The sequence below is a fragment of the Orycteropus afer genome, unplaced genomic scaffold (genome assembly GCF_000298275.1).
Source record: "Orycteropus afer afer isolate SDZICR_OR568_19922 unplaced genomic scaffold, OryAfe1.0 scaffold00075, whole genome shotgun sequence".
Lineage (NCBI taxonomy): Eukaryota > Metazoa > Chordata > Mammalia > Tubulidentata > Orycteropodidae > Orycteropus > Orycteropus afer.
Window position 1 is genome coordinate 10,414,917 of NW_006921662.1, and position 14,202 is coordinate 10,429,118.

Genomic DNA, 14,202 nt, shown 5'->3' on the forward strand with positions numbered 1-14,202 from the left:
ACAGTGGCTGCGATGATGGGCTCGAGTATAGCAGGGATTGTGGGGCTGGTGCGGGATCGGGCAGTGTTTCGTTCTGCTGTGCCTGGGGTCGCTATGAGTCGGAAACGACTCGACGGCACTTAACAACAACAACAACAACAACATACATTGTCTTTAAATGGAGTCTTCTTCCCACACAAGAATGTTCTTTATAGGCATTTGGATATCTGACCAAATACCTTAACAGCCCAAACTTACTTTGAATTTCTAAGGTCTGTTCTGGTGGGTTGGGTCCTAATTAGGTGAGTCAGTCTGCCAGGTCCCGTACATCCTCCTGACTTTATGTTATGGACAACTCAGGTGGTGATTCTGGGTGTTCATAGCTACTGAAAGTTAAAGGAAAATAAGGAATTGGCCTTAAAACTTAGTATCAAGCACATATAGTATACGTCGAATCTGTAAACCAGTCAGGGAGAGTGTCACTGAATTTTTGCAAGCCAGAGTGTGAGTGATGCAGTGTGTTAATGAACCAAGAGCACCAGCTACTGTTGTGAAATTCGCTGCAGTTGCTCCAAGGCTGAGACCACGCTCCTAGGAGCTGGTCCCCGCCCATCACTAGGACAGGCTGACACTTTCTGAGGAGATGGGACTCTTGTCATAAGACTTTGGATCAAGGAGTTCCACAAAACAAAGAGTTTTTCTGAACTTTCCTTAGATTGCACCAGTCTGGGACTCTTCTCTCAACCTTCTCTCCTTTGCTTCTTCACGGGAGCCAGATATGCCTGGTGTGGTCTTGTATCTTTCTCAGCCTGTCCTGCTCCCTTATTTTCCTTTACATATAGTCACTTACCCTAATAAAATCTTTGCACATTTAATTTTATCTTGGTGAATGAATCTCTGAGGACCCAAACTAACACACAAGGTATTCAAGAATTTCTTTGATTCTTATCTATTTGTTATAATTTAAGAATTTATTAAGAACTTACTAAGTTCTACTTTATTTAAAATGGATGGCATAGAGATAGAAGTTAATCTCTCCCTTGATTTTTTATTTACTAAGAGGAAAGAGGTAGAGTCAAATTCTCAGCTTGTATTCTTTTTCTTTAATCACAGCTCATCAGCATTTTTGTCATGTTTTTTTTTCCTCCTATAGTACCTGGCACAGAGGAGGTCCTCAGTATTTAGGAAATGAAAGAATGAACTAGAAGTATAAGAGAAAGAAGGTGCTCTGGTTACCTAGTGCTGTTCTGACAAGAAATATATCACAAACGGGATGGCTTTAACAGACAGGAATTTATTCTCTCACAGTTTGGAGGCTTTATGTCCAAATTCAAAGTTCCAGGCTCTAGGGGCTGGGTGAAAGCCCCTCAACCTTGGGGTCCATCTCTGCCTCTTGTTCCTGGCCCACTGGAGCTAGAGGTGTTTCTCCACTCAGACAGCTGCTGGTTGCTGAGGCTGAAAAGCCCAAAGTTGACAAGTAAAAAGGCACAGTCCCGATGTTACCAAACCACACGGCAGGCCATTAACTTAAGTCCATTTTAAGTCTCAATGTCAGCAGAACATAGCAGGCCGCTGAACAACGACATGGCTACATGCAGGGTCCAAGCGTGCCATAAGCTAGAGACCATTCCCAAGGCTTCTGCTTATATACAGGAAGCAGACCACATCCCAAAGGCAGCTACTCAACTGATTGTAGTAGATCCTACCATGGAGTTGATTGCCAGTCTCATCATGTGGAATAACTACCACCAGCTGCCCAGCCACTCAACCAGGCCCAGCCAAGTTGACACACAAACAAGTTGCCACAGAAGGCAACTTGCTACTTGTTTGTTCTGATAAAGACAAAGTTAGATATGAAATCAGGAGCAAAAGGAATTCTTGCGTGATCTGAGGCATTTGCACATGGGGCTTAAGTTCAAATGATCTGGATTCAGACACTGGCTCCTATCTTGTATACCATCTTCAGAAATATCCTTGATCTTTTTGAGCCTTAATTTTTTCCACATGTGCTATGAGGATAATACTGCCTACTTCACAGGTTTAAAAATCTAAAATTAAAAATGGCATATGAAAAGTACAAAGCAGATCCTCAATAAATGTTATCTTTAAGATTCACTTTTCCTGGCCCTGTCTACTAACTGAAAAATAAATACATACAGTTTAGGCTTTACTACTGAGTTGGATCAGATGTGGTCCCTAAGTTTCCTTCCTGTTCTTTGCTAGTAGTTGCAAATTCAGATGGCTCCAGGGGCCATGCAGGTGACTCCAATGAGTGCAGCAGGCTAGGTAGGAAACAAAAGAGCACAAGCTCTCTATACAAGGCACACTGGTACGCAGCTCAAGTTGGTGACTTCTGCTAACAGTTTCTGAAAGCTCTTAATTTAAAATGGTTTTGTATTACGTACCAAATAGATACGAAAAACTATCTTTAGTTTTGTAAATTAGAGAGCTTTAATGAAATCATACTGTAAGTGTTCTTCTGTAAGCTGCCTCCTCCCAACCTTATTTCTGATGTTCAACCACGTTGTTGTCACTATAATTCATTTTCAGTTTGTGTTTTGCTATATGAATAAACCAACGTTTATTTTTCCATTCAACAGTTTGGGGCACTTGGGTTGTTGCAGTATTTTGCTACTACAAATAGCTGCAATGAACTTTTGGTGCAAGTTTCTTGCAAACAGTGTTTTTCAAAGTTGTGAGTTGTGATCCATTATGTAATGAAAACAAGTTTGTGGGTCAGAGCCGACATTTTTTTTTTTTAAGACATCAGATCCATCTTGTATTATTTCATGACATGTCTGAATGTTCTATATATATGTATGTATGTATGTATATATATATATGCATATCAGCACAAAGTGGTTCTACCAACATATACTTCTCCATCAGTACCAACACTCATCATTATTAGGCTTTTTAATTTGTGCCAGTCTGGTTGGTATATCATTGTGGTTTTAATTTACATTTCTATAATTCCCACTTGAGGTTGAGAAATTTTTCCTGTTGGCTTAGTTGTATTATTTTTCACAAGGGTCATTTGCTTTCCCGGTTATATGATATCCTCTTGGAAACCCAAGGAGGGGTTGCTATGAGTCAGGTTCCACTCAACAGCAGTGTCTTACAGCATACTAAAAGGAGCTCTGTGGCACAGTGCCTAAGGTATTTGATTGCTAATCAGAAGGTTGGCAGTTCAAACCTACCAGCCACTCTACAGAAGGAAGATGGGGCAGTCTACTTCTGTAAAGATTCACCACCTTGGAAACCCAATGGGGAGCGCTATGAGTCAGAATTGACTCAATGGCAGTGGGTTTGGTTTTGTTTATAGCATGTTAATTTCCCTAATGAAATGTACAATAAGCAGAAAAAAATAAAGCTGTTTTGAGATGTTAGAAATTCAGTTAGGTTCAATCATTGGTTAAAATATACAGCTTATTAGTGCCTGTGATTCAAATTTATGCTTCAGCAGAATCTGAAATTATTATAGCTTTTAGACCTCTGGAGTTGTGTGCAAATAGTTGAGACCACACATGTTAATCTTTGAATGTCAAGTGTCTTCTGTACTTTCTTTTATTATCATCATAGTCTTTGCATCAAGATACATAGCAATGATAGCAGGTTTCTTTTTAAAGCTTAGTATTAAATATTAAATATCTTCTCCCATTTTAATTTTACATTACTCTGCCAAGAAAAAAAAAAATTAAAACTCAAGTTATCTGAAGCCTGGACACACTTCCATGATTAGCCGGGCTATGTAAAAGTTGGTGACTTTGTTCTTCCTGCTGTGTAAGCAGATCCAGGTCCTAGAAAGATGGGACCAGGTTATAATTGTTTTTGAAAAGTGTGCTACAAAAATGGATGGCCCGTTATAAGCCAGGTTACAAAGTAAGGATGGGGGTAAGGGAAGGGCATTTTCTTCTAGAAACAGAATTTCTGAAGAGTCCCAGTCCATCATTTTTTTTTCCAAAATGGTTGGAAGAGGGGGTAAAATCTCAACATGAGCTTCAAAGTACTCTCTGTGAGGGGACGAGTTGCCTTGCTGAGGAAGGGGATGGTTAAGTTAGACCATCCCCTTCTCCCAGCTAGAGAAATGCAAAGTTTATTGTCCAGTGGGTGTGAAAGTGGACTGAAGCTTGGTTGGTACTGAATTCTTTAAGAGGTTTCTTCTAGAAACAGACAACTCAGACTCTTCCTCTCACTTCAGCAAAGAAGTTATTTTTAAAAGCACTTGGGAAGTTCCTCCTCTACCCCTCTGGTGGGAAGGTTCAGAGAAGGGAGTCATCAGTACAGCCACCTTCTAGGCCATAACGGAATTCTTGCAGGTTGGAGACCCCATAGAAGTGTACAAAGGCTGCCGCCACCACCAGGACATGAAAAATCTGATGAGACTGGAACTGCAAGAACAAAAAGAGAAGAGTCTTTAGGATAATGGCAAAGAAGGACTAGGAATAAGTAGGAGAAATTGTGTGCCTCTTCAAGTTTCTCTTAAGCATTTTTTTTAATATCATAAAAGTGTTGCTTGTTATAAAGAATTTTAAAACAGTCCTTCCCAAAGATAAACAATTTTTTCTTTTTTTCCTCCTATGTATACAGCCCCAGACACTAGATGATCCCTATGTTTCTTAATCATCTTTTACTGAGACTTTAACTTTGTGTCAGTCACATAATTACAGGCCCTGCTGGAAGAGTAATTCCTTACCCATATGTCAAATTTTCCAGGAAAGAAGCGCTCAGGAATTCGAGCAGCATAAAGGCCAGCTCCGGTGATGTACATCACAGCCATGAGGAAGAACCAGCCCATCTGGCCCACTGTGGTGGCCTTGACAAAGCCCTCAGCGATAGTAAAGTGCATGGTGGGCACAACACCACTCAAACCAAGTCCCAGGAACACTCCTAAATAAAACAGACATAAGACTGTCAAGCAAAAAAAAAAAAAAAAGCCATTATATGAAAGGCATTGTTGTCTTTCTCTGGAATCCAACTCTGCATGATAATTAGCTGTTTTCCAGTGAATACTATATATTTAGGAAATTTAGCCATCATATGGCTAACAGCCAGTGGATCTCTCTCTTTTTAAATTCAGATATCTCTTCCACATCTAGAATGGGGAAAAGATTGTGTAAGTGCTTATGTAGCTACTGCTTTTAAGACGCACTGAAACAAATCTCCCATTCTTCACTATCTGTGAAGAAATTAAAAAAAAAAAAAAAAAAGGGAAAAACAAAAACCCACTGCTGTCAAGTTGATTTCAACTCATAGTGACCTTACAGGACAGAGTAAAATCGCCCCTTAGGGTTTCTAAGGCTGAAAATCTTTATGGAACAAAACTGCCACATCTTTTTCCCACAGAACATCTAGTGGGTTCTAACTGCTGACCTTTTGGGTTGGCAGCAGAGCACTCTAATCACTGCACCACCAGGGCCCACTATCTGTTAAGAGGTGTAGGCCAAAATGATATGTCAAACCTACCAATGGTTGGCTTAGGTACAGAAATTAGATTTCTGATTCTCAAATCAGAGAACAGGGCAGGTTTCTTGTTAAAATCATAAAATGGTTAAGTAACCAGGACTCTAATCGCTGAGTAGATAGATAAAATCAGCTAAGAAGTTGTCAGTGGCTTTTGGGACACGCAAACAAGGCCAACCATAAGGGAAGAATGAATACCATTCTAAACACGATTATGCTATGCAGAACTATGGTATACATAACTAGAGGACAGGGACTACCTTTCTCCATCATTGTAGGTGCCCTTGTTTAAGCACAGTGTCTGGTACATGGGTGGTGCTTGATAATTTTTAAATTGTCTTAACTGAAGGTTAAAGCACAATAGATTTTAAGAAGTTTAAAGGGACTGAAGACTAGTGGTAATTGGTGATGCTGCTGCCAAGTAATAAAAGCTTAAAATAAGAGCCCAGATGAGACAACACAAATACAGATGTTTATGCTTAGAGCTATTACATTAGTTGTTACCAGTATTTATGTTTAAGGTATTTTATTCACCAAACCAAGCCTTCCAATCCCTCAGTAAATAAGTCTGAGTGTTTTCACTGAGGGCAGTGGTGCTATTGGGGGGTGGGGGTTGCTGAATGCACCCTCTGACATTGTCAGAAGGGGTAATACCAAAATGACCTCAAGGTTTGTGGCAGTGCAGCACCAGGCCCTCTTCCCCCTGCCCATATCACCCTCCAGTCAGGGTGAGAGTGGGTGGGCCGAGGTACCTGCCACTGGGCAGAGAAGAGGAAAGGAGTATTTCCAACTTGGCCAATGGGAAGGGAGGGCTGCACTCCTCTACCACTATGGGCTGGCCCTGCTCCAGGGGCCAAAAGGGAGAGTGAGTCATGCGAGGAGCAGGGCAAGGTGTGATACCAACTCTAATGATGCCACTGGCTAGGGCTGCTTTACTAAAATGACTATATTAAACTAAGTATAGGAAGAGCAGTCATATCTAGGCTTGCAGCTAATTGACCAGTTGGGTAATGATCTGACCTATTTGCACTCTACTGAAACAGTACAAGATTTTGGGGAAAACTGACCTTTGAGGATCCATGTTATCTTGAAAGTTCTGAACACAAATCAGGGTTTGGGTGGCAAACCTTAGGCCCAGGGTTGAGCCTCTTGGGTCCAATGTCCAAAGATACCTCTGAGGTTTACATTGTTTTTCTACCTACCTGCTCTTGTCTGCCGGTGCTTAGGAGTGGCAAACCGGTCCCACTGTGCCACAATGATGGCAGAAATGCCCAGGACACAGACGATGGAGAGGTAGATGAGCCGTGGCTGTGGGGAGCAGTAGAAGGAATAATAGAGCCAGGGGACAAAGCTCCCCATAATCAGTAGAGCGATTCCTGAATAGTCCAGTCTAGAAAAGAGCCATGAAGATGAAACAAATCAATGGGAGAAATGAAGAATTGTTATAGCTCATTAATACGTTCTGATGGTGCAGTAGTTAAATGTTGGCAGTTTGTACCCACCAGCTGTTCCACAAGAAAAAGATGAGGCAGTCTGCTTCTGTAAAGATTTATAGCCTTGGAAACCCAGTCCTACTTTGTCCTACAGGGTCACCATGAGTTGAAATCAAATCTATGGCAGTGGGTTTGGATTTGTTTTCTACCTGCTCCCAGATTTGACTATTTCCACTTTTCATCCTCTTACCTCCTTTCTTAAACAATCTATCCTGTCTCCTGGATTGAAATTCTACAAGGTTAAGCACTTCTATTTTACAGTGGAAAAGTCTCTGAAGAATCCCTGATCACAGAACCTTATGCTTTTCCCTTTGTTGTGAATAGCAACATTCTTCTGGTCAATACCTAACTTTAGGAGTTCTGTCCAATCCAGTGGGTTCCCATCACCACACTCAGGAAGGACTGTGAATAGTCCCCAACTCTGTTAGGTTGAGTACTAAAAGCAAAACCCTTATATTGGGAGTATTATCAAGGGGGTAAATTAGCTTGTTCTGTTTTATTTAACTTTTTAGTTACTGTTGTTACTGGGAGAAAAAAATAATTCACCATCATCACAACCAAAACCAACAACAATGGGAGGAGCGGGGAGACCACAAGCAAACAAACAGAATTTAGGCTCAAAGTTGGGGAATAGAGAAAACATATGATGGACATCTAGGGCTTCCAGTAACGCATGGGCAGCAAAGATAAGCTTTACTTGATAAGTGGGCAGGATCACTGGCAGAAGGAAGCACAGAATACTTTACCACACCCTGCTTTGGCATGGGCCAAGAGCAAAGTAAGCTAGTATTGGGTACTAGGAAGGTCTTGGAAAGCAGCCCATTGGCACCTCTAGTTTCACAAAGGATGGGTCACAACTTTGTACTACTGCAGTTAGAAAGCATATTCCACAATTGGGTTTCATCTGTTGACGAGGCTGTAGTGAGTTTTTTCACAAAGAATTTAAGAGAAAAGATTTATCACCCTGCTATACCCACAAAACAGAAAGTCACTCCTCTGGCATATCATGGAATCTTTAAGAGTTATGGGAGTACCTAGCACCCAGTCAGCACTGAGGTCACAATAGTACATGGTTTTGTCCTACTGATGGCCTTTTGACTCACTTGGAAAAAGTCCGAGAGACTTTCTCTGAATGACAATAGACGGTGTGGAAGAGCCAGGAGAAGCTGAGACAGAGCACAGCGCCCAGAAAGAACATCCCAAAAACCACCTTCTCCTGTAGAGGGGCCATGAAGTACATATTTGGTCTGAGCATGGTCAAGATTCCCAAAAAGAGAAACAGCACAAAACCTATGGGAAAGAGGGAGAAACAAAATTGTGTGACGAAAAAGAAAATGTGTTTGCTTTGACAATATCAGATAATTGATATTATTAATCAGTGAGCTATAGGATTTTGCTAAGGGAACTGCAGTCTAAAATTTCAGGAGAAAAATGGTACTGGTTCCACAAACCTAGGCAAACAGAACATTTTTTGCAATACTGGGATTTTGTTTTTACCACGGGAATTTATGAAGTAGAAGAAATTGCCGCCATCTCTAACAGTTCTGCAAGGGATTGCAAGAGAACATCTAGTTCCATTTCTAGTCCTTCCTCCTCCAGTCTTACAGATCATTGATCAAGGATCAACCAAGGTCACCAATAATTTAAAGGCACAACCCCTGCTAGCAAGCTATCAGAACAACTTTGTTCTTCTTTCTCATGGATAAAAGCTACACAAAAAGTCCTATGGCATCTAAAGAAGGCAAGATACTAGATTTTCCCCATCCCAGTCACTCACCAAGTAGGTGGGTCCAGATGTTGCCAGTTTCTGTATGGATGCGGAAGATGCTCTTGAAGCAAGCCCGAAAGGAGGGCATGGGTGGTCTATGGCCATGCAGCAGGTAGTCATTGTCCTTTAACCAGTCAGGGAGCACATCATACGGAATGACTCTCCAACGTCCCTCCCAGACCTAGAACATATATACTCTCTCCAGGCCCTGCGTGGAGAATGCTAGCTTCCCCGAAGACAAGGGATGAAGGACAACCAGTCTAGGATTTAATCAGGCTTTGGATAGTTTAGTTAACAGTGTGGAACCAGCCTGGCCCTGGAGGTATTCAAGGCATAGCATCAGTGAGCCTAGCAGAGAAGTGATCTGTTTTACTTTTTTTTAAAAAAACAAAACAAAACAAAACAAAAAGAACACCTTTGTCCTCGTTGTATTATGTTAGTTTATCTGGTTGTGTTTTAGATAAGAGTTTCTCAATCTGTAAGAAAATATGACTTGGTCTCCTTTAAACAACTTGAAATTTCAAAATTAAGAAAACATAGTGAATGAAAAAGAAATGGAAAGTATAGATTATATAATTTTATGATTTCTATATCATAAATTATGATTTTAAAAAGATATGCTGATTCCTCCTTAGCCCTCTCGTCCAGGAGATGCTGCTTACCCCTGTTCCATCTGTTCCTCTCATTAGATTCTGAGTTCTTACTAGACTGGGATTAAAATACTGTTTTAGGCAGGGGTTCCTAACCTAAGATCCATGGACAATGGACAGAATCCAGAGAGTAGAAAGAAAAAAATTATTGGAAAATAATGGAATTATAAGTGGAAAAAAATTATTTTTATTCACTTCTAACAAAAATTTAGCATTCCTCTCAATTACAAAGGTAGATAACAAACCATAGAACGCAGTATTAATTTGTGAGTTAGTCACTAATAGAAATCACATATATTTTTATACTATATTAATTTTACAGATTAAAAATTAAAATTTAAAATTAAAAACAAACAGGAAATACTGTTTGTAATATGTTAGGGCTTATCATTAATACATTAAATATGCATTAATGCATTAATAAAGAAGCCCACATTACTATATCACATTTAAATACTTTGATAATTACCAAAGGGATCCATAACCCAAAAGTTGAAGAACCCCTGTTTTTGAGTATATTTTGAACAATGCTTAGGAGAGAAGACTAAAAATTTAGTCAGCCTTCCACCTGATTTATTTCACCTTCAGCAAAACACAAACCAAACCCCTCCACAGGTGTAATTTCAACACAATGCATGTTCTAAACTGGGAGCTTTGCCTGCTGGGAACATCCCAGCACACTGCTGCCCTTCCCCTTCCAGGAGAGAAGCTCTTAGGCTGCACCTTATACACAAACTCCTCCATCTTCTCCATGGCGTGATGGGCTTGCAGGGGGAGTGTCAGTACCCGCACCTCCTCCTCTTCTTCCTGGGGCACTGGGCATGTTTGCTCTTCTTCAGTCTGTAGCAGAAACAAACCAACCAACCAAATAACCCTAGGAGTCATCCCATAAATGTATTGTCCAAGATCAGAGAGATCCAGAGAAACACAACTCAATGTTCTCCCTCCAACATAGGCCCATGTGGCCTCTTTTCCAAAAAATACTTTATTGAGCTTACAACAGTATAGATGGAGGTTTATTAATACTCTGTAAACACGGGAGTGAATGCTTTATTCAGCACATGAGACACTGACCAAGACTGGCATCCAAGGGACACAGATTAGCAACCTATAACCTAAGTGTGCTTTAAGTCTGAATGACCCATTCTCTTCTCTAGGGCAGTGTTCTCATTTCCCCCAACTGCCCAAGTATTTCCCTCTTCTAGGTCACTAAATTCTCAAAACAATGAAAAGGACACTAAGTCTCAGAAATTCCCTTAACAATTTAATTTTGTTCATAGTTCTGTAGATGCAGACTCTGGAGAAGCTAAAATGACTAAAACTTTGTATCCATGGGAGATCCCAGGGGTATCAGGGCTCTAGAACTGGTTCCATGGAAAGATGCAGCACTAAGGCCCTTAGACAACCTTCAAGCCTGAAAATGAACTCACCTCTGTGGTTCAACTTTCAGCCAAACAATAGACAGGCCTGTTGTTATTATTTGCTGTAGAGTCAGACCCGACTCATAACGACCCCTCCTTGGGTTTCCAAGGTGGTTCACTATGGAAGTAGATTGCCCAACCCTCCTTCCGAGGAGTGGCTGGTGGGTTTGAACCGCCAGCCTTCTGGTTAGCAGTCAAGTGCCTTAGGCACTGTGCTACCAGAGCTCCTATAGATAGGCCTAGAAGGTGAATACCAACACGAGGGAGGTGAGCACTTCTTAGAACAATCAACCACATAAGATTAAAAGGGCAGCATTTGCCCAGGGTTAAAGCTAAGAAGGCAAGAAGGAATAGAAAAGAAGGATAAATGGAAACTAAACAGAGAGAGGAAGTAGGAAGAGAGCTGTCACATTGTGGGGACTGCAATCAATGGCACGAAACATAATGTGTATGAATCGTTGAATGGAAAACTAATTTGCTCTGTAAACTTTCACCTAAATCACAACAAAAAGTTATTAAGGAAAAAAAAAATACAGCACTGATTCCTGTGTCCAAAAGAGCCTTGACACCAGTGTGCATGCTGGTGAGCACTTGTTTATCAAGGAGGGAGCTTTTTTTTCTCTGTCCCAAGGCTTTGGAGATAAGTCCAACAGTTTAATTCCTTCTCTGGGCTGTTCTCTCTCTCTCTCCCCTGTTGATGGTCCCTGGTAAACAAATGGTTCTTCTAGATTTGGGCCCAAAGAGAAGACTGTATTTCCTAACCCCATTGCAGCTAAATATGGCTCCGTGACGAAGTTCTGGCCTATGAGATATAAATGGAAAGTGTTGTGAGGTACTAAAAGGGAAAAGGCAAGCCCCTCTCCTTCTTCCCACTTCCTTCTTAGAGTGGTTAGAATGAGGGTATGATGGGCAGCATATTAAGAATAATAGAGGAGCAAGACAGAAGCAGCTTAGATCCCTGATGGTAGAGGAGCCTCCATATCAGACTGGATTGATTACTTCCAGAATTCTCTTACATAAGAGAGACTTTGAACTTGTTAAAGCTGTAGAGATTTTTGTCTGTTAGATGAGTGAACTCATAATGTAGCATAAACTTGGATAGAGATATTCCCAGGATGCTATAGTTCCACCTTTTGGGTAGACGGTAGGATCTTCGGAAAAAACAAGAGACTGTCAGAGACCTAAAGAGAGATACTGGTCGAGGGAATGATTCCTGGGAAGGTGACTTACTTTGGTTGGATTGGTGATTGCTCGTTTGCCCTTCTCTTCTAGCAGGGGTCCCAGTTCTGTCAGTTCCACTGTGTCAGTTTCCCTGTTACTGGCCGGAGCCCCACTGCCCTGTGACACTACAGATCCTTTGTGGGAAGACATCTGGCTGGTACCACAATACCCTGCGGCTTCAGCTTGGGGAAAGGTGGGGGCCTCTCAGCCCCAGGGGGCAGAGATGTCCCTGTGGTGGCAGACACTACAAGCAAACACAGACATGAAGGGTGATGACAGTTTATTCCTCTTATACAATAGTTTAATTTCTACAAGTCAATATTGAATAAAATAAGATACAACTAAACAACCCACACTCTGTCCCCAACTCTAAGGTCCAACTAATTCCTGAAATGAAATCTATTCCGTGTCCTCCTACTCAATATCACCCTTTATCCAGAACCTCATTAATCTTAAAGATAACGTTGAAAATATAACATGTGTTTGTTTGTCTTCAAAGAATCTATAGTTAGTTATTGCACCAAACTCTCACCACAGAAAAACAGCTACCCATCCTATTCTTTAGGTTTGGATCCTCAAGGGGTTCCAGACCTCCTCCCACAGACCTACATCCTATTTAGTGAGAAGAGAAGAGTTTTGCCTATCATTCCCAAAGCTCATGCTGCCCAAGAAATGACTGGCTCTGAGATGAAGGAACAAAAATATGAAGCCAACACCTGACTGCAATTACTACAGGACCACCCAGGCTTAGAAAGGAATTAAATGCCAACTGAACTCAGCTGGGTTTTATCTACAAATACTCTGACAAATGTTCATTGTATACAAAAGGAGCTCAGCCAGATGCCCAGTGGTTAATTTTCCTTCAAAGACTACTAATTAACTATTACAGGATTACACTTATGGGTTCAACACTTGGGCAATAGGCTTTCACCACAATCTTCTTAACCCTTGCAAGACTGAATTATTTTCTGCTTTGGATTTTTGTTGAAATCATGTTTTTTCAGTAATGGAAGACATTTTTGAATGAAATAGAAAAAAAATTTTTGAGGTAATACAGATTTTGATCCAATTAGTGGGACACATATGTCCTGAGGGGTCTCTAGTGCTGGGATTGGTGGGATGAGTCCCATTTCTTCAGATCCATGCAGTTATACAGGCCCCACTAGACAGTAGAACATACTAAAGGTGGGATAGCGGTTTCCCACTAAACCCCAGAGGCAGAAGAAATGCAGGTGGGCACTATATGTTCCACAGGTCATGAAAAGGTTAAAGCAAGCAATAGCTTACCTGGAAGCAGGAAGTTGAAGACAAGGAGGCAGCCCCAGCCTTGCCCTTTGCCACATACATACCACCCAACCTGCTCTGCAAGAGCTTGTCCCAACCACTGCAGCCCATCATCTGAGCCCCATTCAGATTAGTATTTCAGAAACCTGATACATGTACACAGATCCTTTAGGAAAATCAGAGAAACCCAGAACTCAGTTTTCTAGGAAAAGTCTCAGAAACACATTTATGTTTTCCTGGGTTGGACTTTAGGTAGTAGTCTTTAGTCAGACCTCAGAGAGAAGCAAATAATTTTGAGAAGAGGAGAAAAGTGTTTAAAGATATCAACTACTTGTAATTCATTAGTGTTTTTTTTTTTTTTTAAATCTGAGTAATAAAAATCCTTTCTCAGGAATTATATTTGGATATATGTAGCCAGTTAAGAGCAACCTCAAATTTCAGAGCAGTCATGCTATGCTCAACACCCAAGCACAGCTGAGAGCAATAGGCAAATCTAATCCAAGAGAGACGAAAACAGTAACTCACTGTATGGTGAACCTTTAGATGTGTCATCACATAGATAGTTCCTCTTCCTTTAAATGTGCAAGACTCTGACAAGACGGATGCCAGCACACAGTCACAGTCAAAATCGAGCCCAAGAACAGGAAACTGGAGGCCCCTGAAAACCTCAGGCGATAGGCAACCCACGTGAGAAGAAATGTTAGGAAATCTTTTTCAGTAGGCTGACCACAAAACAAATTTCCTCAAAGTGAAGTAGTACCAAATAAATAGCTTTACTAAGAAATAATTTATACTATCAGCAAAGAAATATTATTACCTAAGGGTATGTGTACTTTTTCTTGCACTTGTGGGTTTTTCTCCTATTCCTTTCCCTAGTCAATCAACACAGCCACTGAATATTTAACATATGGATTTATTACCAA

At 40.9% G+C, this 14,202-nt stretch overlaps 1 protein-coding gene across 1 annotated transcript; it reads right to left on the reverse strand.

The window, feature by feature from the left end:
* Positions 1-4,241: 4,241 nt before the first annotated feature.
* Positions 4,242-12,145, reverse strand: ADIPOR1 (adiponectin receptor 1). Its single transcript, XM_007941147.2, has 7 exons — positions 12,005-12,145; positions 10,077-10,193; positions 8,713-8,884; positions 8,039-8,225; positions 6,645-6,832; positions 4,676-4,869; positions 4,242-4,370 (listed from the first exon to the last, which is right to left on the reverse strand). Exons 1-7 carry the CDS (start codon positions 12,143-12,145, stop codon positions 4,242-4,244), a joined length of 1,128 nt encoding a protein of 375 aa, XP_007939338.1.
* Between the last annotated feature and the right edge of the window lie 2,057 nt (positions 12,146-14,202).